This window comes from Neolamprologus brichardi, chromosome 8 (assembly GCF_056152115.1).
Source record: "Neolamprologus brichardi isolate AB-2024 chromosome 8, ASM5615211v1, whole genome shotgun sequence".
Classification (NCBI taxonomy): Eukaryota; Metazoa; Chordata; class Actinopteri; order Cichliformes; family Cichlidae; genus Neolamprologus; species Neolamprologus brichardi.
Window position 1 is genome coordinate 5,093,245 of NC_142111.1, and position 26,204 is coordinate 5,119,448.

At 39.8% G+C, this 26,204-nt stretch overlaps 1 protein-coding gene across 2 annotated transcripts in view; it reads left to right on the forward strand.

Annotated features, from left to right (window-relative positions):
* slc39a11 (solute carrier family 39, member 11) overlaps window positions 1–26,204 on the forward strand; it is a 179,344-nt gene that overhangs the window by 107,294 nt on the left and 45,846 nt on the right. The window contains exon 5 of one of the 2 annotated variants that reach the window (XM_087845068.1): window positions 2,784–2,925. In XM_087845068.1, the coding sequence (XP_087701194.1) occupies window positions 2,784–2,925 (142 nt within the window). The remainder of the gene's footprint in view (window positions 1–2,783; window positions 2,926–26,204) is intronic. The other variant, XM_087845069.1, reaches the window with a different exon arrangement.

Sequence of the window (26,204 nt, forward strand, 5' to 3'; positions counted from 1 at the left end):
TCACTGACACTGCAGCACTGAAGACTGGAAATGTCTAAAATAAGTTAATTGGCTAGATAATGACATGGGTTGGACTATTCATCACTCACAGATGCATAAGGATTGGACTGTAACAGAGATAAAGGATTAACTTTGTTCTCTTGCACAAACTGCTGATAACGACTAGCTTAGTGTATTCTAACTTGTGCTACTTACAGGTACATTACATTAATAACTTTTTCAAGACTAAAAATTTTTTTATTAAATTTTTTTTAAAATTTTTCAAGACTATTAAGACTTTTTCAAGAGTTGTGGTCATATTGAAAAATTGTCTATCACGTAGACTATATTCAGTGTTGGGAAGGTTACTTTTAAAATGTATTCCATTACAGAATACAGAATACATGCCCCAAAATGTATTCTGTAACGTATTCCGTTACGTTACTCAATGAGAGTAACGTATTCTAAATACTTTGGATTACTTAATATATTATCATGCTGTTTACAACTACATGAATGTACTATTGCTGTGATTTATTACTGTAACTGAAGGTCCGCGGCTCCGAACCGTAGTACGTAGTAAAGGGACCTCTGGCTAATACGGTGGGTTCTGTGTCGGGCTCGTAGCCGAAAACTAGCTTTACTTTGTTGTCTGGGTCACTTTGCTAGCGAGAGACAGAGAGAGGCGCTGAAAGGCTGCTCCAACGGAACTTATTGTTTTTGGAGGAAAACACGAACACGGTGTACAGTCGAGTCTTAATAGCTTACTTACAACTGGGCTCGTCAGGCACTCTTCTTGGCTGCAGTGGTTATTATTATATTTACATGCTTCCAGCTCCCGTTTTTGCTCGATGACAGCTCGTACTTTTCCTTTTTCTCCCTCCCTCGCTCACAGACACATAACGGGTATGGCAGTCCATTCTCCCTGCAGCACGGACTACACTGCCTATGATGCTACATTATTTAGAGCTATGCCGGTAGCATTCTGCCTATTAGCTTAGCACAACAACAACAGGCGCTCTCTCACCCAGGAAACACGCAGAGAGAGGGCGTCACCCTGTAACCATGGCAACCGTAACGCTGCCGCCTGGAACAACAGAACGTAGCTGTCAAACAAAACCCAAACAGGCCTGACCCGCCAGGGTGAAACAGGGAAGTACCGCCGTGTAATCCATTTATTTCAACAAAGTAACTGTATTCTAAATACCACCTTTTTAAACGGTAACTGTAACGGAATACAGTTACTCATATTTTGTATTTTAAATACGTAACGGCGGTACATGTATTCCGTTACTCCCCAACACTGACTATATTATGTGAACAGTGTAGACTAAGGCCTCAGTCACATTGGTCTAGAGACCAGTCGGTGACTGCCTGGGAAAAATGCCGCTAAGGAAAAATGTGTGTTCCCTGACCAGTTAGTGAGCGCGTGCAGGAGATTGCTTGTTGTTAATGGAAGATTTTCAACATGCAGCTACTTTTACACAATTACTTTACAGTTTTCTGAGATAAAAACAGAAAGAAACAAGGAAAGGAAAGAAAGCAGGAATAAAACCAATCCAAATCCTCTCTGTCTGCTTTGTGTGAGTTTTGTTATTTTTAAGTGCCCCTACTTTTACTGTTACCCCAGAATGATCGTTTTCTAAAAATATTATTTTTAATAAGCTGTGTTCCCACATTTCCAACATAATTTAGTATTTATGGAGTTTATCAGCCCCTTTAGTGTTTCTCTCTGTAAAATTCAGTTCTTGTTTTACTCTCTTAGTTGTCTCCTGTGTTTTGAGCTGTTTTAGTTCCTCCTGCGGCCGATTGTCTTGTCTAAACCTGTGTGTAGTTTGCCTTCACTGTCTCCATTTCCCTAATCACCTTGCGTGTATAAATAGTCCTGTCTTTTCCTCAATTGTTGTTGCAGTGTCTGTTATCCTGCCCACTGTGATTTTCCTCCACGTTCTCCTGAGGTCTGTTAGCTATTGTGCTTCATGGCATGGATTGTGTTTTGAGCTTTTATGGATTAGCCTAAATAAACAGCTCGTCTTTTGTTAATTTGGTCTGCCTCCTCCGCCCTGCACTTGGGTCTTAACTTCTCTATTCAACAAATCGTAGCCAGATGCAGGCTACAAAGTTCATCACTGCTGTTATTTTGTTCAATAAGTTATTTCATGCTAAGTCCTTCACTTTGCACTTGAAGCATTTCTATTTCTATCCATATTTCCTTCAGGGTCTATGTAATCTGAAGTTGAACTACCCATTTATTCACTTGTCTCCAACCAAAGCTGAGATGTATGCTAATTTTGAGCTTGAACGGTGGTTTAATTGGAATTGCTTCCCTTTACAACAACAGTGTGACGTTTCCTATATCATTTTCAGACACAGCATTCACTGGACTTTAATCAGAGTAGAAAAACATGTCAGCTCTTTGTCAACAATGTGAAGCGATGCACTAGACTGAGTGCTAACAAGCATTTTAAGTGACAATGCCCTAAAAGATGGTCTTGCGATTTTATATACAATTCAGTTTTAATCAGGTAGGACAAATATATTTAGAAAACATGCATCTCTAACACTTCACTGAAATCAGAAATACTAATGAAAATGTTATGGTGATGCTAAAAAAGTTCATCTACAGCTCACTGAACACTGAGTCACTTTGCACTGCATTTCTGCACAATTCATTCTGTTGATTTGTCAACTTTGCGAAACATTCTAAACTCAAATGTATACAGACATTCACAGCTCTAGGCTAATCAATAACCAAAGCTAAAACCGAAAAAACCTAAGTCTCTGTCTTTTTCTGTCATCTTCAGGGTGTTGGTACGGACCCCCACAGTGCCTTGGCTCTGCCCTCTGACTCCAAGTGGCACAAAGAAAAAGCAGAGGATCCCCCGTTCCAGTTCCTGGACTCTGATGATATGACCATCAGCATAGGTAGAGCTGGACATCTCTCAGGCAAGCCTCCCTTCATATACCCACATCAGATGTTTTTTGGGCTGCAGTCTTTGTAGCTGCAACCTTTGTAGTCTCTTTTTTTTCAAATGCATGATTTTGTTGCAAAAGAGGTTCAGGCATTAGAAAGCAAAACTGAGGAAAAACGACTGCATTTGGTTGGCTGTCTGAAACCTCACCTGGCGCTTCTATGATGGCTCTCTTTTTGTTGTCCTGTTTTTTTCTGTTTCTCTTTTTCTACCTGCCTTATCTCACCACCTGTAATCCTCACTGGCTGCTCTTGTGACTTTGAATGGTGTTTTCATCTTGACAGCTCTTGGGAAATTATCCTTGGCTGCAACACTAAACCTTCCTTTAAGCAATCATCTTTCCGAATGCTATTCCCTTATAACGTAATGTCCTACATGCTAATTGTAAATTGTCACACTTGTCTGAATCGGTTTATAATGGGTAGGTTGTTCTGTAATTAACATAAATTATATTTTCCAACGTGCAAGACAGAAACAAGTCTAATTTTGTACTGTTTTGCAGAAAACATGAGTAAGAAACATTTTCTAACATATCAAAGTAATATTATAGCAACTGAGCAGTGACACCCCACATATACAACTGCCTAACGAAGGCAGAAAATTAATGAGAAAATAAATGCAGCAAAAACAGAACATAAAATACTAAACATAAATGCTGGCTCACTTGGATGAAAATAGACTTTCAATTTAAAGATGATTGCACAGGTTGTCTGGTGGAGGCACCCTGGTTGTGGCTGGATTCTCAATTAAGGTGGTTAATGTGAATGTCTGTGTATTTAGATAGCTAAATACACAATATATTTAGATATACTGGCTTTGTATAACATTTGTTACATGTACTTACCTATAAGTTCTTACTAGGATAATACAACAATACTCACAGTGCTGTGCCGACTGTGCTCAGAGCAGCTGGTTTGTTGCGTTTGTGGCGCGCTAAACATGCGTCTTGCCTTCAGGGAAACTCCATTGGTACTATTTTTGGTAATGGTAATAGTTTCGATAAATTCGCTTTTCATTCACATGTTGTGTTCTGTTTATTCCTGCATTGAAAAGCTGTTAACTGTCGCTCTGCGTTCTTATGAATTCCAAGCACAGCAGGGGCTCTGCTGAATCATACACATTGTTGATTTCGAACCAGACTACCAGAGCAAATGGTGAAAATGAAATGGAGAGTCATGCTGCTAATTATAAGCCTTATGTTGTTATTTTTCTTTGGTGTCACAATGAACCCAATTAAGAAATAAATCTTTATCAGCACTAATTGTCAAGACCGTACCTCATGAAAAGTAATGGTCAGGTACAGCAAGGAAGAAAACAAGGACTTTTTAAAAATCTTAATTATACCCAAAGTGTTGATGCTGCATTTCATTGACTTTTTAAGAGGTATTGAGTGCACAACCTCCTGTCATTTATCATAGATCACCTACAAAGGTTTTGTTTGTTTTTTAAATCATGAATTACTTGTACCCTTAAAAAAATATTGTTTGTTTTCAGCATACAGTCAAACCAGCATAGAGACAGCCTGAAAAGCAGGGTCTCTCTGCTTGAGTTTAGTCAGATTTTGATTGACAGCTTTTTTGCCAGCTCAAACAACCCAAATCAAATGGGAAAAAACAGCAGAGTTTGATTGAACTGGTCCAAAACGTCTCGATATCCTGAGTATGAGTATAGGAAACAGAAAAATACCTTCCTTCCATGCAATATAATGTGACCCAAAGGGCCTGACTCATTAATATGTAAAGTTTTTATTTATTTATAAGATTAAAAAAGAAATTCTGAAATAGGCAAAGTTACATTAACATAAGAATTCAACAACTTGTCAGATAAAGATAAAAATACGTATCTAATGAGGGAGGTCTGGCAGATAATGCCAATTTTAAATTACTCAGGATGATTATTTAAAGCTGGGTTCTTCTTCTTCCAGCCCCTCTCTGACACTCATCTAATAAGGGTTGAATCTGAAAAAGAAAACACAAATCTGGGATTTTCTTAGGGTAGCACAAACTTAACACCTCATTTTAATTGCATGCCAGCAAAACTAGCAGATTAATTAACAAGACAACAAAAATGGCAGTGCCAAAAGGCGTTGATTAAACACAAAACATTATTTCAAACTCTGAGACAGTTTTTATGGAATATTAAGTTGTGGCAGTAACCTGCATGTGCTGGCTTTAGTGCTATAGTCTTGTAAAATACAAAGCAGCGTACGCTTTTTTTTAGAGCACATATTTTGACCTGTGACTGCACCAGAACTATAGGTACTAAAATATAACAAGTGCCACCTCAGTGGGTCACTATTAGCATTGGCTGGTCTTTGAAAATTGAACAGTGCAGCCTGTATTCTTATTAATTACTACACTGTCTTCCCTGCTGACATAAAACTTTGGGAAGTTTGTTCTTGCTACCAGGAACAGTTTGACTTCAACCTGGATGTTGCTGAGCGATTGCAAAGTGCTTGGAAGATGGAGTTATTTTTTGAATTCATTCATTTGCGTATGCTCCTGTGAGTCACTTTCTGACTCACTCACTCCTCTTTATTTCCGTCATTGTCACAGTGACCTCCGTGTTATTCAGTTGATGGTTTTTTAATAAAAAGGCATTTCTATACAGTGTAAAACATGTTTAATTTTCACTGTTGTAAGGACAGCACCTAAATGGGTGCTAAAGGTGTTAAGAGACAAAAAGTGACAAAAATGATAAAACACTCAAAACTGACAGTGAATCCCTGCTTTAGTCGCCAAGTCCACCAAATGAGTAAATATATATTTCAAGCTACCTTCGGTGTGGCTTATGGATCAGTTAGTCTCCCTCGTGGCTTGCCTGAGGGCACTGAAGTCAGTCAGCCAATACAGTAAACAGAAAGACCAGCCCCCATAGGGATCAAAAGTGCTCTAAGTCACTGCAGGCTCGACGTGCTATTCAGGATGGAACATAGCTAGTCTGCAGTAGAGAATTACAATTTCTTCGTATTTTGCTTCCAGGGACACAGACTTGTGTTAGTGAGCAGCAGGCTTTCTTTTGACAGTGACTGCACTTTTTCCCACAGATTTCCCATGAATTGTTGAACATTTGCAAAGGTTTTTTTAAACACTGACCTTTGAATTATTTAAGCATTGAAAACAGGCATCTTACTCAATCAGGTTTAAATTATATCTTTCGGAGTTTGTTACTGCCATTCTATTTTCAAAAATACCAATTATAACACAGTTTGACAGGCATAAAATAGTTCTTTTACACCAACAAGGTATTCTTAAAGAGCTATTTGCTAAAACTTGGCATATCGCAGCATGGCGTCCACTGTGTACTTAAAATATGGAAGAAGTGGTGGAGGACAAAATATAAATATCATGCCTAAAAAATTACAGAGGGTGAACTGTATATGAAAAGAAGAGAAAATCTAGCAGCGACCTGACACAGGACCTGAAAGATGCATCAGGCCCTTCTGTTGATCCATCTGCTGTCTGAAACATCATCAGATATGGTCTCATTCAGTGGAAGATGGCTGTCAAGAAGCTATTTTTAAGGAAGAATGACAGGGAGGAAAGGTAGAAGTGTGTTACATTACACAAGAACTAGACTGAGAATCAGTGTCAACAGGTTTGATGGAGGGATCAGGGCTGCAGCTAAAGATTTTGGTTGTCGACTAAACTGCCAATTTTTCTTCAAGTAGTCGATTAGTCTACGATTATTTCAATAACTCTGATCGTTGCTTCCTATGTGCAAACCTCCTGTTATAGGCTCCAGTAGTTCATTTGCTCAAGTCTGTGAATATCATCCTGTCTCACCCCACAACAAATTAAATTCATTAAAACTAGGAGACAGTGTAGCTATTCCTGTTTAACGGCTAACTATCACATTTCACAAATGGTGCTCGCTTAGTAAGCATCATCCTGAGAAGTTTCCGACAGGTAAGCCAACATAGACATTACTGTACAAACATTACCAAAAACAAGGTATCAACACGGCGCACTAACTTAACTCTCTAAAACTGACCCACGCTGAGGTGACGTCACAGCTCCAGGGATCCAGAGTTTTACATTTTTATCATGGAAGGAAATCTCTGCTTTTGCACAGCCTGCATTTAACTTTGTTTGTTTTCTTTGAAATGCTTTCACATTTTTTAAAATTTCCGTTCCCATTTTCTTCCGTCCTCCTGTTTTGCTGTTCGTGCTACGTTCTTCTTTGTTAGCACTGAGTGCAGTCTCAGCAGATGATACAGATAACAGAAAAGTACCATTACATTTTTATCCACCGTACAATACCACCTGGAAAACATCTGTCATATTGATATTGATCCCAAGTACACTGCCAAAAAAGAATTCCTGGAAAAACACACAATGGGACACTGTTTGGCTACGTCCACACGTACCCGGGTATTTTTGAAAACGCAGATTTTTCTATGCGTTTGCACCTTTCGTCCACACGTAAACGGTGCTTTTGGTCACTGAAAACTGAGATTTTTAAAAACTCCGGCCAGGGTGGATATTTTTAAAAACTCAGTTTTTGCATTTACGTGTGGACGAGAAAAACGGAGAAAACGCAGAAAACGCAGCGTCAAAGGTGTGCGCATTTTTTGACGTCACACTGTGCGCCACATTATTGTTTCGGTGAAATTAATTTCTACAATACTGTTACTGTTAATTGTACTCTCTGCAGTGTTTAAATGCTTACATATACACACACAGTTACTGTCCCTCCACACATACGACTCAGTTCTGCTTCTATGCCCCAGCTTTGTTTACTTTTTCCCACCGAGGCTTCTAGACTTCTGATTGGCCAACATTTCTGCACGGTTAGGAATATATCCCACCTGTTGCTTTGGCATGTTTCTAGCAGCGTTTTCCTTCATTTCTGCCTTTACGTGTGGACGGGATTATTTTTTAAAACGGAAAATCTCCGTTTTCAAAAATACCCGTGTACGTGTGGACATAGCCTCAGTCATGGATCGACGTCCCCAACACCATAACAAAGATGCTTCAAAGATCATGATGAAAAAGACAAAAAAAAAACAAAAAAAAACTGCCAGCATCCAAAGAAAAGCTTTGAAATGAAGTCTGTAGAATTATCTCTGAAATAAATTACATAAAGCTTGCCTAAGAGAGTTCAGGCTGTGTTGAAGAATAGCAGTCATCCTGCCAAATGGTGCTTTTCAAGTTCTTTAGTATGTTTTTGCCTTGAACACTATGCTTTGGGTGTTTCAATAAATTGCTGTACTTATTTCCCATTTTTTTAGCAAAATATAAAGAAGCTGCAGGATTGCCCAGTACTAGTATTTCACAACAGATCAAAAGAGTAACCATGTTTTAGTCACAGCACAGCAGCATTAATATCAGAATCCCTGTCTTCCTGCACAGTACAACAGCTGCAGAGGTGAAGATGATTGTAGCCTCTGGGCTCCTGGTGTCATTATAGGTTCAAATCTAAAGGCTCTCTTTTCATTCAAGGCCGCTGAGTCGTCTTTAATACTGCCTGTGATATTAACCTTAATCTGGGCTTCACCTTAATGAGGTTAGGAGCAGAGGAAGGTGTAAATGCTGTAGATATCAGCAAATGCTTCTGCAAGCAAGCTGTACAAAAGATGATTGACAGCTTTTTTCTTTTATACTTTGGACACCGCTCAAGGTTAGATGTCTAGAGTAATAGTGGGTTCAACTCCAAAAAACTTTCAAAGACATGTAGGATGCCCGGTTGTAAAGATTTTTGAAAGGTTCCAGTTCAGGTCTATTGAAAGATTGACCATGTCAGGCTTTGCTTTTATTTATGATCCTTTTACAGACAAAAGCTATTGATAAATTTCTTTAGGTTCATGTGTACAAACTCATGTTTAAGCTATGATCAATATTGTATTTTAGCATTACATGCATCCTCTCAATCAATGCTTCCTTTATCTTTCAGTGTCCTTTGGTGATCTGATGATTGGTGTTTGGGCTCTCTTTTTTGGGGACCTCTTTTTTTAATTTCTTGACTAATTTATAGATATTTCCTCTTGGTTTGGGCTTTATCTTTATTTGAAATCTTACCTTTTGACTTTTTGGAAGCAGTTGTTGTTGTCCTTTTAGTCATCACAGAAGATGAACAAACCAAAAGCTCATTCCAGTCCTTTAGATGTGTGGTATATGAATGTGGAAGGTATGCATTACATTTTTTTCTTTATTCTAATCTCCCAAGCAGGTTGATAGCTGCTTGGAAGTATAATTATGCTTCATTTCCATTGCTGAGATGGGCATCTGTTCAGAGGTGGGAATTAATCTTCTATTTTTAGAGAAGAACAATTAAGCACAACACCAGACCAGACATTTAAATTTGCATTTCAAAAACATGCTAATTATTCCTAAAGAGTAGCATAGCCACATGATTCATGTATTTGAAGTATTGTCTTTGCTAGAAGTGACTTCTGGTATTTATTTTCTGTATGACTTCATAAGTTTCTTACATCGTTCTTTTCAGGATTGGTTGAGTTGATTGAGTTATGTTTTCATTCATACACAGCTCCCTAAAATACCACCACATTACTTCAGTGAGGCTGAGGTCTGGATTCAGCCATTATTTATAGATTTGCTGCTGTTCTTGGGGATCACCGTCTTCTTGCATGACCCAGTTTCAGCAACCTTTAGCTGCTGGACAGATGTCCCCACATTTGAGTCCACAATATTTTTATCAACAGAGAAGTTCATCATCAACTCAATGACTTTGAGGTGCTCTGGACCGGTGGCTGCAAAACTAGCCCAAATCAGCCACACCACTATTGCTTGTGCTTGGTTTGTGCTAATATGGTGCTGTGCATTATGGTCAATCATTTCTCATATGTCCAGAGGACATTGTTCCAGAAGTCTTGTGGTTTGCTCAAATGCAGCTTTTAAATTTTAGCCATGCTGCAGTAATCTTTTTAGAGAGCCTATCTTCTGGAAACCCTTCCGTACAAGCCTTCCGTGTCGGTCTTGTTCTAATGGTGCTGTTACAAACTTTAACATTTAGGCCTCTTGACCTCGAAGTGAATTTGCTGGGACATCCACTTCTGAGAAGATTGTGGCATTGTATTACCACACATCTGAATACTCCAGACCAGAGGTGGTCCTGTAGTCATACTTGCTGATGAGTTAATCAAATAGCAGCATCTGTCTGCTACCTTTTTAATTCCCACAGACGCAGCAAGGATTTATTGCAAATGGTCTGCAAGGTGAAAACTTTCTTTTTCACATAACTGTGGGCATCTGCCAATATCAGTCTATTGGTAGTCTTGTCAACAAAGATCTTATTTATAGCTGATAATAGCTCATTTTTTCAAAAACTCTGTTGTGCCACATAAATTTTGCATTGGTTCATCGTATGACAAAGGGCTGAATGAATCAAGACCTTCCGTGAATTCAACCTTGTCAAAATTCAAAGACCATACCTAAAGTTTGCAGTCTCCCCTTGGAGATTATCTTCTCATGCAACTTTCTTAGGAATCCTCTTCTGCCAAGGAGAGCAAAGATCAATTTCTGTTTCAAACTGAGCCAGCCTTCATGTCAGAGCACATCACTGGGGATGAGAGCTGGGTCTCCAGCTACAACATAGTTGATAAGCAGGAGTTCAGTCAGTTATTCCACAATTTTTAACCCCAGAGAAGTGCAGCCAGGAGCATGTTTACCATTTTCTCCAGAATCACAGGTTTGTGCAATATAATTTCATTGCCCAGTACAGTACAGTTACACTGTAACAATGTCAGGCATATGAAGGAGAATGTTCAATCAAAACAGCCTGGCTTTGCTGTCAAATGTTATGGTCATAAAAATCAAAACAACATCGTTGCTCACCACCTACTATTTTGCTAAACAATGAACATTTTACGAGACAATGAACATTGTGAACACTCGTAGAATGCGTAAAATTATTTTAGGCATTGCTATCATTCCACAATATCAGTATGCAAACAGGCTACAGAGCACTGCTGCAATGCCAGAAATCCCAGAGATGAGATAAAGGGTAAACAGTAAACCTGCGGTATAAATAATGACTGGATTAATTAAGGAAGTAGATGCAAATGTGCAGAGACACGGAGAATATCAACTGATTAATGGTTGGGAGTGGCTGACGTGACAGAAGATTTAGTGAATGGAATAAAACAAGGCAAAGAAGAATGAATGAACGTGTAAAGCATAGCAGAATGCGGCACATTTTGTTGTTGGTGTAGTTTGATTCAGTATTGTAAATCACTTGGATTAGAAACTGAATCGTTGACCATCTCTCTAAGGCTTTTAAATTATGTTTGAGATATCATTGTTTAATGTGTGTAGTGGTTTACAAGTTTGTATAATAAAGGAAGGGAGTATGTGGTATGAATAGTATTGTAATGTGAGTGCAAAAGAGCTAGTGGTGCTGGAGATGCTGAGTCAGTCAACTTTTTAATAGTTCCACTATAGTTGATGTTGAGTTTGTCTAAATATTTAGTTCTTGAGCCAAGACAACTTAAAGAGAGAAAGTTTGGCCATTTGGCGTAATAGCAGCTTTGCATTATTCAATATTTCAGGGTGTTTACACCTGCAGTGTTTAGTCTATTCTGTTTAAACTGCAGTTCGCACTGAGGTGTTGACCAAAACAACCACACCAAGACCCTTTGGAGGAGATGGTCTCAGTCTGGTTCTGCATACTTCAGAGCACTTTGTTTATGGTCTAAACATGATCCGACCCAGCTACCAGGTGTATGCAGCTTGTTTGAGGTAAATGCCTTCCGATATGCAGGCTTTGCGTTCTGGGATGCAGCAGAGGGTACCATAGGTGTGCAGAGTACACAAACTACTAGTAGAAGTTAGGTATCTATCTCTAGCCACTTCCTCCAGCTAATCCCAGGGAACGTAGAGGCATTCCCAGGCCAGCCAAGAAACATAATCTGTCCAGTCTACACTTGATCTACCTCAGGGATTCCTTTCTGTAGGACGTGCTATAAACTCACTGTCAAGAGATATATTCTAAAACACTTCTTCAGCAGAGAATCAGAGAGGAGAAACACACAGATTTTCTTGCTAGCAAGGGCAGTCTCCTGAGCTCACACACCAAGAGTGAGGCTCCAAGATTCGCAAATGAGAGACTGCCCCAGTCTTTATTTATACTTCAGTGTGTGTGTGTGTGTGTGTGTGTGTCAGAGTGTGACCCCATAAACGACTTCCCTTGACCTGCTGGTCTGGAAAGTCCAACAGTTCATCTAAACAAAAGACACTTAGACTAAAACAGATATAACTACGTTAATCCTACCGTAAAACAATAAAACAAGGTACGACCTTTTCCCATGCTCCTAGGATGTGGGGGTGAACGCCAGAACACCCTGGAATGTTACAGACTTCCTAGGATGAGACATTCCTTCAATATGCCACCAACTATATACTTCTAAACACAAGTGATTACATGCAGTATTCTACCATATGCAAACTTATATCATTAACCCTTTAAAACCGGTTGGAGCGGGCACGCTCTGTTTTGCGTAACTATTTTTAAATCCCGGTAGCTCTACAACCATGTGAGCTAGCGCAATAATTTTTTTTGCATATGAAACCTGAGGAGTTGTACTTACATCTTATGCCATCAGCTTGTCCTCGGTCACAGTTTCCTTCCACATATAGCTTTGCAAAAACTGCATAAAAAGCACTTGCAGCAACAAAAACATAATATTCCAGAAACATGCTTTGCCGATCCGATCAGCTGTTCATAACACTTCCTACATTGGATTAGAACTCAGCGCGAACTATCGCATGTCCGCCATGACCTGCCCGAAACCGGAAGTGACGTCATTTTCGCGGAAATGTAGTTATTTATGGTCCGGGCCTCAATGAGCCTATACTGGTGTTTTTAAAAGTTATGTTTGACTTTATGACTTTCTGTGTTGTTTCTGGGATGCTTAGGACTCATATTGCACTCCTGGAAATAGTTTATTTTGATGCATATGCTGCTTTTTTGCAAATTTGCACTATGATATTTTTTTTCGTTTTTCCTGCAGTGTATAAAAATTGGTGTATTTCAAAAATAAAACTATGAAGACACTCAGAAACTATTTTGTGCAACTTTTTTGTATTTACAGTTTTGAGGGATAAGCCTCTTAAATTTCTCTAACTAGAAATATATGTTAAAAAAACAAAAACGATTTTCAATTTTTTTGTAGTTTATTGCACTTTTTTGCAATTTATGTAATCACTATGCACTTAATTCATACATATTATTAAAATCTAGGCTGTAATGGTTGTATTGATGTATAGCAACTTCAAATGCTCCCAAAAATGTCTCTACAGCATGTAAAAATATAATATCAGCTCTGGCGGACTTGGTTCTATGGTAGGTCTTAAAGGGTTAAAAGATTATACTGACTACTAAGTACAATTTTCCATTGACATTCGCTCCTGTTGTCAGTATAACTTTAAGTAAGATATCAGTATGTAACACCTTGTTGTACATTTTATGTCACATCGTCATTAGTCACACAAAGTCTTCATGTTCCAACAGGTCGGAGTCATTATCATCACTTGTCACGGCTATATATGCAGCAACAGTGGAAAATATTATGCGGTTAATCAAGAGTTTTAAACATGGCAGTATACATGTTACAAAGACACAGAATAAAAGTAAAAATATCCCAACTCCGATGAGTAGTCTTTTTAGCACCTGTAACCAGGAGCCAGTGTAAAGCCAAGAAAACCAGTCACTTGTATCACTTACATAGTCCTGATTTTGGGCCTGCTGGATTTGTCTCAAAGCATTCAGGGCATCAGTCATGTTTGATGAATGTACATCGTCTTTATGTAAGTGCAGCATGTGTTGTTGAAGAGGACACAAAGTCCCCCTTTCTCTGCTAGTATCATGGAGTAGTTCTTCCCTGGAAGTTGGTCCAGGAACACATATAGTGTGGGGTGTGTTGACGTGCTGGGCATATGAGAACAGACATAATAGTCTGTATTTGCCGATTCTGTCTTTGTCCTGTAAAGGTGAGCGTCGTAGTCAAGGTAACCAGGAGGGTCCACCTTCCCATGGCTACGTACAGGTCCGTCACACCCTACTACTTGGTTACTCTAGAGTTGGCCAATGGCTGGAGGTTGAAGTGCGAGCAATTCCCTATGGGCACCCAATCAGCACTTCCCCCTCGCCACTGAAGCAACCAAGTGAGGGTGAAACTTTCCTCTACTAGTTTATTTCTGTGGAGGAAGTGGAATCCTCTGGGACCTCAACCTTTTTGCAGTGGCTCTGATGTATCCAGGAGGGTCTCTCCGCTATTTTGCAGGCAGTTGGAGTGGTCAGAAGCACTTGAAATGGCCTCTATCAACCCCCATCACCTCACTTTAGGCCTTCGTCCTGCGATAGGAATACTTATGACTCTTCTACTGTCCATCCTCTGCAGAAAAACCCCTCTGTGGAAAGGGTGCTGGGTCCAGTTATCTTACTGCTGTTATGATCCCAGCAGTCTTCAGAGTGTCATCATATGCACAGTACAGTGACACAGCATTAGGTGATGTTCATAGGAAACTGCTGTCATCACCACCATAGCTTCTGGTTCATGTGCTTTTCACAGAACCATGATGTCATCCTCGAACTCCCTCTGCGTTGTCGATGCAAGCTCCATCGACAACGCAGAGGGAGTTCGAGGATGACATCATGACATCACGCTCCCCTCATCCTTCAGGTGCCCGTCTGTTGTCCACAATTTCCTCCGTTGGCCTCTGGAAATCCCCCTTGGCACAGCTCTCATTCCAACGCAGTTTCGTGGTCCTTGCTGTGGCTCCAAAGTCTAATCTCATGATGGGCCCCAACCAGCTCGACCTTTGACCTCAACCACTGCCTGGGCTGTCAGCTATGCCTGGAATGGTTCTTGCTTCTCACTGGGCCTCTGAAGATTTCTCAGGAGATCCCTTTCAGCAATACTTTGACTGCTGCACCTGTATTTCCTTGCTAGGAGGAAAAACTTCTATTTGGAGAGCATGTCAACAATCATCAAACCACATTCTTTAGTTCAGTGAACTTCACTTATAGGCCATCAAAGCCTCATCTGAACATGGATGCACCACTTGCATAGGCTTAATACCCGTTGAATGAACTGTTAATCACACAAATCGCTGCAAAAATCATATAAAACATAGTTTAATGTTAATTCATTGTTTCATGTTAATCCTGGACCCCTCCTCTTGACGCATGGACACTCCCATGAGTCAACTCATCAAAACCAGATTCCTGTCTTAAAGAAAAAGGTTAGCTAGATCACGTCCCAGGCAACATCAGGACGTCTCCTCCTCTGGAGCAGCACCACCCTGGACCTATAATCCTGCAATAAAAGATGTTAGTGTGATTTGCATATTAAGTTTGCTTAAAAACTGGCTCTGACAGGAGCCTGCATACACACCATCATGGCCTGAAAAACAAGATCTGGAAGTGAAATCAAACTTCACACTTGTAAACAATTGTATCATAAGAGTGATAAAGCATTCTTAGAAAAACAAACATTAGCAACACACATTGACCATCCCGGTGGAGAAACCGTCCTTACCCTCCTTCTATTCGGTGGAGAAACCTCTTTAAACCTCCTTCGGTCGTTTTATATACCAAAATAGTGTTTCTCACCCTCTGACGTCTCACTGGTGGTTCGGATCATCAGGCTAAATCCCACCGCCGTGGACCAGACTAAAAACACCGGCCCAGACCCGAATTCACGTCCTGGGGCTCTCTCCTTGTCTAAGAGGGCTGTCGACAGGCTTCGGTGCTGGCTTCCCACGGCATCAGGAATCAGTGCTGGATCTTGGAACAGAGTCACAGATAACAGTTCTGATGTTTTCTGATCCGGCTACGAAGGACCAAATAATGTCAAGAGATATATTCTAAAACACTTCTTCAGCAGAGAATCAGAGAAGAGAAACACACAGATTTTCTTGCTAGCAAGGGCAGCCTCTTGAGCTCACACTCCAAGAGTGAGGCTCCAAGATTCGCAAATGAGAGACTGCCCCGGTCTTTATTTATACTTCAGTGTGTGTGTGTGTGTGTGTGTGTGTGTGTGTGTGTGTCAGAGTGTGACCCCATAAACGACTTCCCTTGACCTGCTGGTCTGGAAAGTCCAACAGTTCATCTAAACAAAAGACACTTAGACTAAAACAGATATAACTACGTTAATCCTACCGTAAAACAATAAAACAAGGTACGACCTTTTCCCATGCTCCTAGGATGTGGGGGTGAACGCCAGAACACCCTGGAATGTTACAGACTTCCTAGGATGAGACATTCCTTCAATATGCCACCAACTATATACTTCTAAACACAAGTGATTACATGCAATATTCTACCATATGCAAACTTATATCATTAAAAGATTATACTGACTACTAAGTACAATTTTCCATTGACACTCACCCAGTAGACATTCCAATTCAGATGCCAAAACCATCTCAATGGCCTCCTTTTGATGTGGAGGACGAGTGGCTCTTGAATGGATGAAGTCTTCATTGCATTTCTTAGGGAGTGGCCAGCCACCCTTCAGAGAAAGCTAATTGAAAGGATCTTGTTCTTTGGGTCACTATTCCAAGCTCAAAGGGTAGGGTAGGGATGTAGATCGGCTGATAAATCAGCAGCTCTGCTTTTATGCTCAGCTTTTTCTTCACAGCGATAGACCAGCACAGTGTTCACATCAACTAATCATCAACTAAATCAGTGGTTCCCAGACGTTTTTTGCTAGGGCCCCCGTTGTTTTTCAAGAAAAGTCCCTCCATTTAGAAAGGCAGAGGTGTCACCGTGTAATTATTTTACGTGCAGTTGGTTTTTTTCCTGTGTAATAATATTCAACATTGCTATCAATACATTTTTCAATTCCTCTGCAAAATGGGTTCAAAAACATAAACAACTGTGGGATACTGTTTGTCCGTAATTTGAACCAGGGGAACAAATTGTGGCAGGATCAGCCTGATTTTATTTGTATCCCGCTGTAACTTTATTATATAAAGAGCTAACATCTCCAAAATGTCAGGAGTAGTTAGTGAACAACTGTTCGTCCTTGATTTGGAGAGACCAGTGCATGCTCCCGACACAGGGAAAACCAATTCTGCAGGGGAGACCTACCTTGGCACTTGTGCAGGTGAAGCCAAAGGGAAGATATGCTTCACAATATTTTCTAGTCTTTGGCTTGGAAGGAAGTTGGTTTGGAAACATATTTGGCGATGCTTCATCTCCTGCTTTGCGTTTGTGTGGGAGCCCCGTCAAAAACCTGTCCATTATGCTAGCAGTATCTTTCTTTTCAACGTTTTTCCCCAAGGAGTAAAACCTCCATCCATGCTGGATACAACATTTATCATCTCGAAAAATATGAAGAGATTGATGACATTTATTGTGTAATTAGTGTTCAATAAAAGTGCAGTGCAGAAGCAAGACATTGGCTTGCTTACTAATTCTTTTGATAAACAGAAGTGAATGATGGTGTCCTTACTTTAGTATACTTAAGGTAGAACAGTGTTGTCTAAAATGTAGTTGACACAGTTGATACATTTGATACATCACACAAAAATCTGTGACAATAGCACAGGAAAGAAACTGATGGCAGTTGGATTCATCGAGCTATTTGAAATATTCATACCAACGCCACACCTGTGGCCATGAATACCTAATCGTTGGTACAATTTGGATTGATCGTGTTTTGTTTCTTGGTTAAAACAGAATGAGCCAATCTTTCGCTCTACTAGCTTTAGTACAGTGTTTCTCAACCTTTTTTGAGTCGCGGCACATTTTCTAGATTAAAAATATCCTGTGGCACACCACCAACCAAACTTGCTTCTAAATGACACATTGTAGCCTAATACAGTACATGTAATGGCAAGTTAGTCTCTCAGTGTGAAACCTGGGCCTGTCTAGATGAACAGAAAGATGATATTCTGGCAGGAATTGAAGAAAGGCATACAGGCGTTTAAGCTTGCTTGGGACCATGGCACTGTTTGAGAGCTTTTCTCCACACACCAAACATAACAGAGTCGGTGCAGTCCGATCTCCAGTGAAAGTAAATCCAAACGAAAGATAACTTTCACTGTATTGCCTCGAGCTCACCGTTTTCGCTTTCTTTTGACTACCGCTCATACTCGGCTCTTCTGGATTAGAATTTCGTTCAGGGCACAGTTCGTAGTCCGTAGTTTTTCTTTTCAAATATTTAACCACCTTTGTTGTTCGTCTTGCAGCTGCCATGTACCGCGCGCATCACTAACTGTGTCTTAACTTAACAAGGTGATATTGCGCTACCCACTGCCACCCACTGACATAAAAGAGTAATTACTCTACCAGTCACTACAGTGAAAGCACAGATGCCCAACAATGATTTTATTACTTGTAGTAATTATTAAATTGTATTTTTGGACCAATGAATTAAAATTAAATGGTTGGGAAACACTGCTTTAGTAGATGCATTTCTCCAACTGCACAAGTCCTGAAACATGTTTAATAGATCAGTTCTCTGCCTCCTGCTCCTCTCCAGGCATTTGAAGTGGCAAAAAGCCCTTGGTAAGCATGTTTCAATTCAAAGATGCATGTATTCACACATACACATTCATGCTTAATGCATAGCATCCTAAATAATTCAGTTGAGATTGGGAGGAATCAAAGTGTGCCTCTATTTTTGTAGTGGCTCAGTTTAAATTTTTAGATTTACTTTGAAATGACAAATGGGATTACGTGTGAATTCTTCAGAGCACAGTATGCTGCAGGTTCCAGAATGGTATAGTTGTAGTTGTCAGGAATTGATGTCTTTCCTTTAAAAAAAATCGTGTTTCATTAAATACAGACCTTAGGTTATGTTATTTGTAGCTTTTGCCCAATCTCTTATAATGAGGGGGCAGTGATGCCATAGTTATGATCAAAGGCAAATCTTAATGCATACTGCAGCCGTATCATACACCTGTACATTACATTAAGTCACTGCTTAAGATGCAGTACCCTTTACTGAATTCTCATGAATAAAAAAAGAAAATCCTGTCTGACCTTGTGTCTCTAATTGTTATGATAAGGCTTTTTTAAAGAACTTATTAGTCAGCCATAATGAAATGCTCAACAAAGCAGATTTTAAGATAAGAGACAGAGTTAAAACACATTTCTAAACATTTATAATTGAAAACAGACCAAAATAAATCTATAAATAAGGGTTTTAAGAAAACCTTATGACAAAAGTGATTTATCTTTCATCAGAAGAAACTTCAGAGAAGTTTCAATGTTTGACTTTAATTCATTGCATAATAAGTGTCTCTGACAGAAAAAGATCAATAATCTGTTATTTGTTTTTAGTGTGGGACACTAATATCAGAGTTGACATCAATCTGATTGTATTGGTACCTAACTAGTACTAAAGAAGTAAAAAGTACTTAAGATGCAGTTGAATATAATTGCATGACAATTGGAGTCTCTCAGACAGTATGTAGATATGGGCCATTTCTTGTTCTGATGGCTCAAGGATATAACCATTATATTTGTGGCACTTTGGCAAAATGCAGTACTGTTATGACTCTAAAATGGTCCATGCGGTAAACGGTGCATATGGACCACATATGACAAAAAGCATGAATGGCATTTTTAGCAAAGCTTGGGCAAAGTCAATAACAGTTAAGTTGAGAATAAACTTAGAAGGTTTGGATTTACATCCAACATATGTAGGCCAGTCTTCTTAAACTTTATCCAAGCAACTTTTAGCAAAGATTAGGTAAACCGACTGCTGGTTATTCTGCGTTTGAACCTTAAGTGGCATACAAATGACTTAGCAATTATGGCCCAAGCATTGTTGAGCAGCCCTGGACCAGTTTTTTTCTTTGAGTACAGATGTTAAAGACTAAACTAACTGTGCTAGATCTGTGTTTGAAGTGTACCAAGAAAATATCCCCAAATGATTACACCACTGCCTGAATCACTGATATGAGGTGAGACACACTTTCAAGTTGTTTACTCTACCTCCTGAATGTTGCAGAAGAAATTGAGATATTGTCCAATTTTGGAATTGCAGCCTTAGTTTCCTATTCTTAGCTGACATAGGTGATACCTGGTGTGGTCGTCTGCTGTTGGAACCTATCAGGATTGGATGATCTCTGCATTCATTGGATGATTTTCTGCATCCCATGGTTCTTGAGTTACTGTTGCCTTCAGCTCAAAACAGTCTGTCTCTCACCTCTATAGCATCACTGAGGCATTTTCACCTAGAGAACTGTTGCTTAATGGATAGTTTTTCCTTGTTGGATCTTTCCCTTTAAACCCTAGAGATGGTGGTGCTCCATCTCATCCAAGACAGTCAGCAGTTTCTGAAATTAATTTAAATCACCTTTCTTCCATATTCAGATGCTTGGTTTGAACTTCAGCAGATTGTCTTAACTGTACCTATTTGTCTAAAGGCACTGAATTACTGCCAAGAGAACAGGTGTACCTAATAAAGTGAGTGCACATTATGTTCTGTTACACCAATTGCATGTTAGCCAGTGTTTAGTGATCCAGTTTTCAATACTGTGGAACCATTTTCTGTTATAATGTATCTAAATGTATGAAACTCCGTAGATTATCCTGTAGGTGGGACAAAATATTATTGAAATGCTTGTTATGGTGAGTTGGTTGATACCATAGCAGACTGAGGTTGCTCAAAGAAATGTACATTCAATTTACTGGCTGATAAATATGGACAACATCCACCCACCAGCTGGTTGTGTCTCTGTAAGTCCACTCGAACAATGGCACAAATTACTTTTAGAGCCCACTCGCATAGAACTCCAATGTACAAGACACCACTGGTGCACAATAATAACTAAAACTTACATGTCAGCATAAAACATAAGAACTGGCAAAACAAGTGAGGAAGGACTACAAACAAACTGTTTGCTTGCCCTGAACTTGTTTTCCTCCTCGTACTCCTGTTCTGCTGGACTGCGTCAATCCTGAGAAGTTTGGAGGGAACGCAAACTGCAGCAGTTAATTAGTTGAAGACATGTCTGTTAAATCTCCATGTCTTTATAGTTCCTCCATCTCAGCAGGGTTCTTAGCAACCACTGAATCAGCATGCTGTCCAACATGAAAAACCATGTGGGTCCACAACGGGCTTTTTTCTCTCACCAACTGGCTGATTGAGCTAATCTTTCCCCTTTGTCAAACTATTCTCTGTTGTTTCTCTCTGAAGCAGCACAAAAAAAGAAAAATATTCCTTCAGTTTCAACTTGTAATTAGTCTTTTTGGGCGATTATGGCTAAAGAGTTGGGAGTTCGCCTTGTAATCGGAAGGTCGCTGGTTCGAGCCCCGGCTTGGACAGTCTCGATCGTTGTGTCCTTGGGTGAGACACTTCACCCATTGCCTACTGGTGGTGGTCAGAGGGCCTGGTGGCGCCAGTGTCCGGCAGCCTCGCCTCTGTCAGTGCGCCCCAGGGTGGCTGTGGCTACAATGTAGCTTGCCATCACCAGTGTGTGAATGTGTGTGTGAATGGGTGGATGACTGGATGTGTAAAGCGCTTTGGGGTCCTTAGGGACTAGTAAAGTGCTATACAAATACAGGCCATTTACCATTTACCAAAAGAAGCATTGTTCGTAATAACCCTTGAGGTAAGATAAGCAACACATTCACACAGGTGCCTTCATAAAAATAACAAAAACCTTTCCAGCAGATTTACCTGCATTCATCTTATGTACACAGCTTTTCTGTCTGCAGCCATCTCTATGCTTTTAATTATTTCTCCATTTTTATTACCTGAAGGTCTTAAAAATATCATTTTTGTACAGCTTACTGGTGCATTATGACACCATGTTTGTTTGTAGTCCTTCCTCACTTGGTTTGATTGGCAATTACCGGAACAGGAAAGCAAATAAATAGCGGACATTTCGTTAACATTTTAGGAAACTCGCACTGTATTGGATCTGCAGCATATTGCCAATTAGTACCATTAAAATAATAAGTTGCAGGCAGTAATGATGGGGGAAAAGATTATAGAAAGGTGAAGGTTAATTAATTGCAAGGGCACTCCATGAACCTGCACATGAAGAGTAGTTTTAGTCAATGTAAGTAGTACAAAGCCTGTTAAATAACTGTGCTGCATCAGGAGAAGCTCTGTCAAGTCTATGAAAATCACCCTACTAACATTAGTGCTTGAATATTAAATTTTAAATTACCTTCTATTAAAACACTTGTTATGCAACACTAAGTACAGCCTCACAGAGCTGCTAGCATGACTTTAAACTTGTGTAGTAATTTTCAGTAGAGGCAGTGAAATAATCGTGTGCACATAAACTGGTATTCTTGCAGGAATTTTGGGAAGAACCTAAAATCATGAACTCCAGGTACAAAAATGCCACAAACAACTAGATGCTACATGGAAGTGTACTGAACATCAAATCCTTTTGTGGAACTGATAATACATCATATCAGCTATCACTGAGCCTTTTTTTACCTTCTTTGACGAAGCGCTGGCCTAGGCACAGGTTGAAGCAGACTGAAGTGATCTGGAACATTATTCTAACACCTTAGTTTATTAGCTAATGAATCAGACGGCAGGTTTGTGAAAAATACTGTCAAATAAGCACATTTTGCTGCAGTCTGGGGTAATTTCAAATGCAATGTTTCAAATGGCTCAACAAACAAACACAAACTGGTCCAGAGGCTGTCTAAGGGCTAGTTAAAACAAATGTGGGTGTATTTCACTGTGAGAAAAACAATAATGTGTGATAACTTCAGTCAGAGATGGCGAAAGATGTGAGAAAAGGAGGGCAGGAAAGGTAAGGAGGAAGTGACCTTTGATGACTTTTGGTTATTTAAAGCTGACATCTTCCTTTTCTTCTTGGGCTGATTCCTGTAAGAGTCACAGTGGCTCATCTACCTCATCGCAGCCTGTCCTCTTATTTTGACAACTGTCCTCTGCATGTCTTCCTTCACTACTGTAAATCATCCAGTAACCCTCCTCTGTGAACATTAATCAACATCTATCCCTCCTGTGCAAATGTCCAAACCATCTCAGTATTGTCTCTCTGTGTCCATCCTGGTCCCTGCAATTTAAAATCTTAACATCATCAACTACCTTCTCTCTTTTTTCAGTACTACCGTCTCCAAACCATGCATTATTAGTAGATTAGCTTGTGCCCCCCCTCCATGTATGGGTTCTGCATCTGCATATGTTATAGCAATGACTTTCCGTTGCTGACTATCTATTTCTCTGCTTACTTGTTGGCCTTGTCTGCTCTGTGCCTTCTGAAACTGTTTGAAAACACAGCTACAATATAGGATTAGTGCTGGGAACAGAAACAGAGGCAGATGGACAATCAGTCTAGCAGGAATATACTATGAAATCTTCTGAGGCGCTGTTGGAAAATAACTCGAGATTAAATCTGGTTTGATGTTTACTATAGTCTCTGGGTACCACAAGCAACAAATAGAGAGAATGTGTTGTGTACTGTTGTGCTTGATTTCCTCTTCAGTTCTTAGCATTTTTATTATAATCTGCCTCATTTAAAGCCTCTGTTATTATGTTTATATGGTGGGCCACTGTACCAGGAGCCAAGGTTTCTTTCGTACGCTGTTGTGGTTATTGATGATTTAAAGTCCAAGGAATAAATACTGATTTTAGGTGGAACTGATAGTAAAGTGATATAAATAAAAGCCACTTGGTGCAAGTAAAAGTGTAATAAAATAAGTTCAGTCACCAAAGTGGAGCACAAACTGTTACATTCTGTTTGTCGCGCAAGGCTAAATTTATTTTAACTCAAGTAATTAAACACTATAAATGTAGCCAAGAGATTCAGTTCCACTGGCACACCTGTCAATTGAAGCGGGTACACCCCAACTTTAAGCCTCGTCACTATCCAAAATGTACCCACTGGATAATGGATGAGGGTACTACCAATGCACAATAGTATCACTTTTTGTATCTGGCTGTAAACATGACAGACAACTATGTTAAAATGGACATTTTTAACATAGTTGTCTACATGGGTGGTTTCCCTTTTGGATCTACCATCAAGAGGCCACTGTTTTTATTTTGTCAGCTTTTGGCCTTGGTTTCAGCTTTTTTAGCTCCTGAGTTTGCTGCTTGATCCTGATATCAACCCAAGCAAGTACACTTACATAGTAATCCTAAGAAGAGTCAGACTGGACCTGAATCCCCAATGGGATAATGAGATGTGATTCAAAATGCATTTAACTTGACCGCAGCTGAAACACAACACAAAGCACTTGCTCTGCTGTAAGGCTGAAACTCAACCGTTAGTCTTGACACACTAAATTGGAGAAATTGACATCTGTTTGTCCTGATGTTATACCACCTGTTTAGGTTCTAAACTAACATAAGTAGTAAAACAAAGAAAGGATAGAGTTCTCTCTTCAAAGTGGCAATTATTTGGAAATCTCATTAATCTCAGACATAACCTCCCCACTTCAAAACGGTGACCATGTAAATGTCATCCTCGGGAGACCATTTACAAAATTCCATGGCAACCCATCAAATGAATGTAATAGTCTCAACCTAACAGGCTTTCCACCTTATGAAAAGGACAAATTCAGACTTGGCTTCATCTGTCCCCAGTGAAATACAGTGCCTTTTTGAGAGCACCTCTCAGAAGAACAAGAAAACATATATATTTTACTGATCTGTTAACCTAAAAACCTAAAACTGACATTGCTATTTATTGAGCAAACGACAAATTTATATATGCAAATTTGAGCTGGCACACTGGACTTCTCTGTGAAGTCAGAAATAATATTAAACTACTAAAGCAGTTTTTTCTGTTCAGGAAGTAAATAACTAATTTTTCAAATTATAGTTCTGTACTGAAATAATTTTGATTAAACAGCGTGTGCATGCTGGTGGTTTACAGAAACATTAAACATAATTTTGGTATTACCAATACTGTTAGTGTAGCCCTGGTATAAACCTGACGTTGGAATTTGGTCTAATAAATCTGCTGAGCACTGTAGTTGTATAAGGTTCGTGCATCAGAACAGCTTTGTTTTCTGCTCATTTGTCTCTTTATTGTATCGTTCATCTACTGAAAGATGTGCTTTGTCCTTACAGTTTAACAAAAACAATTAGGCTGTTAAAGAGCTAAGAAATGGGTATATGTTAGATGGATTGCTGAAGTATCTCCAAGGAGAAGAAGTCAAGCCTAATTGGATCAATAGCCTCCGCTGTGAGCTGATGCAGTGTCACACACTGTCTCTGTATTTCTTCCTCTCACTGCTTACGTAATTAGTTGTAATGAGAGAAGACAGTTTCTCTCAGTGGAGGTGTTGATGGCTTTTTCGTGATATAGTTAATTTTATGTTCCTGCGTGTGCTGGGTGTGTGCGCACACACTCACATGATAGCCAAACAGGGTCAAACAGTTGCCTGGCAACAATGGGCAGTGAACACATGAAAGTCTGGCTCTTTAGTTCCTGCGTTCTCACAGTTTCTCTCGTTCTCCGTCATTCACCATTATTCTTTCTTGCTCTCACAGGCTGTCACTCCATTTCTGTCCTGTTATCGTTCCCTTGCGTTCCCTTACTGTGCCTGTCTCTCACATACTGCTGTCTGTCATCCCAATACTCTCTGCTCCACTTCTTTTTGAAATCAGTGGATGTGACAACACTTACATACAGCACAGCGTTCATAAAACGAAGCAGCTAAAATAGTGTGCATTTTATGTCAGGAGCAGCTTTTTCTTATGCAGTAGCATCCACTGAGGCATATAAGTGGAAGGGCGAATGGGTTTTGAAAAATGTTGCACTGTTTTGACTAGTCATTAGTAGTATATTGCATGATTGCCAACAGTTTGTTATCAGTGATATGCACCTTAGCATTACATCAAGTACTATACTTCAGCCCGACCATCCTCTTTCAGATTTCAATTTGTCTGACCACAGAACAGTTTTCCACTTTGGCTCAGACCTTTCTGAATGAGCTGTGGCACAGAAAACATGGCAGAGTTTTTGGATTGTGTTCACAAATCCATGCTAGAGCTTTAACCTGGATTTGTAGCTGGCACAGTAGTCTGTGTGTGACGGTGATTTCTGGAAGTGTTCCTGAGCCAGTGCAGTGATTTTCATGAGAGAATCCTGCCTGTTTTTGATTCAGTGCCACCTGAGGGCCTAGCGATCATGGGCATCTTGTATTGATTTTCAGCTTTGTCCCTTGTGAGCAGTGATTCTCTGAATCTAATGATGCCATATACAGTAGATCATAGGTGTCAAACTCTGGCCCGCGGGGCAAATTTGGCCTGCAGCCTAATTACATTTGGCCCGCGAAGCCATACCAAATTACTATTAGAGCTGGCCTACTGGTGTTATACAGCTAATATAT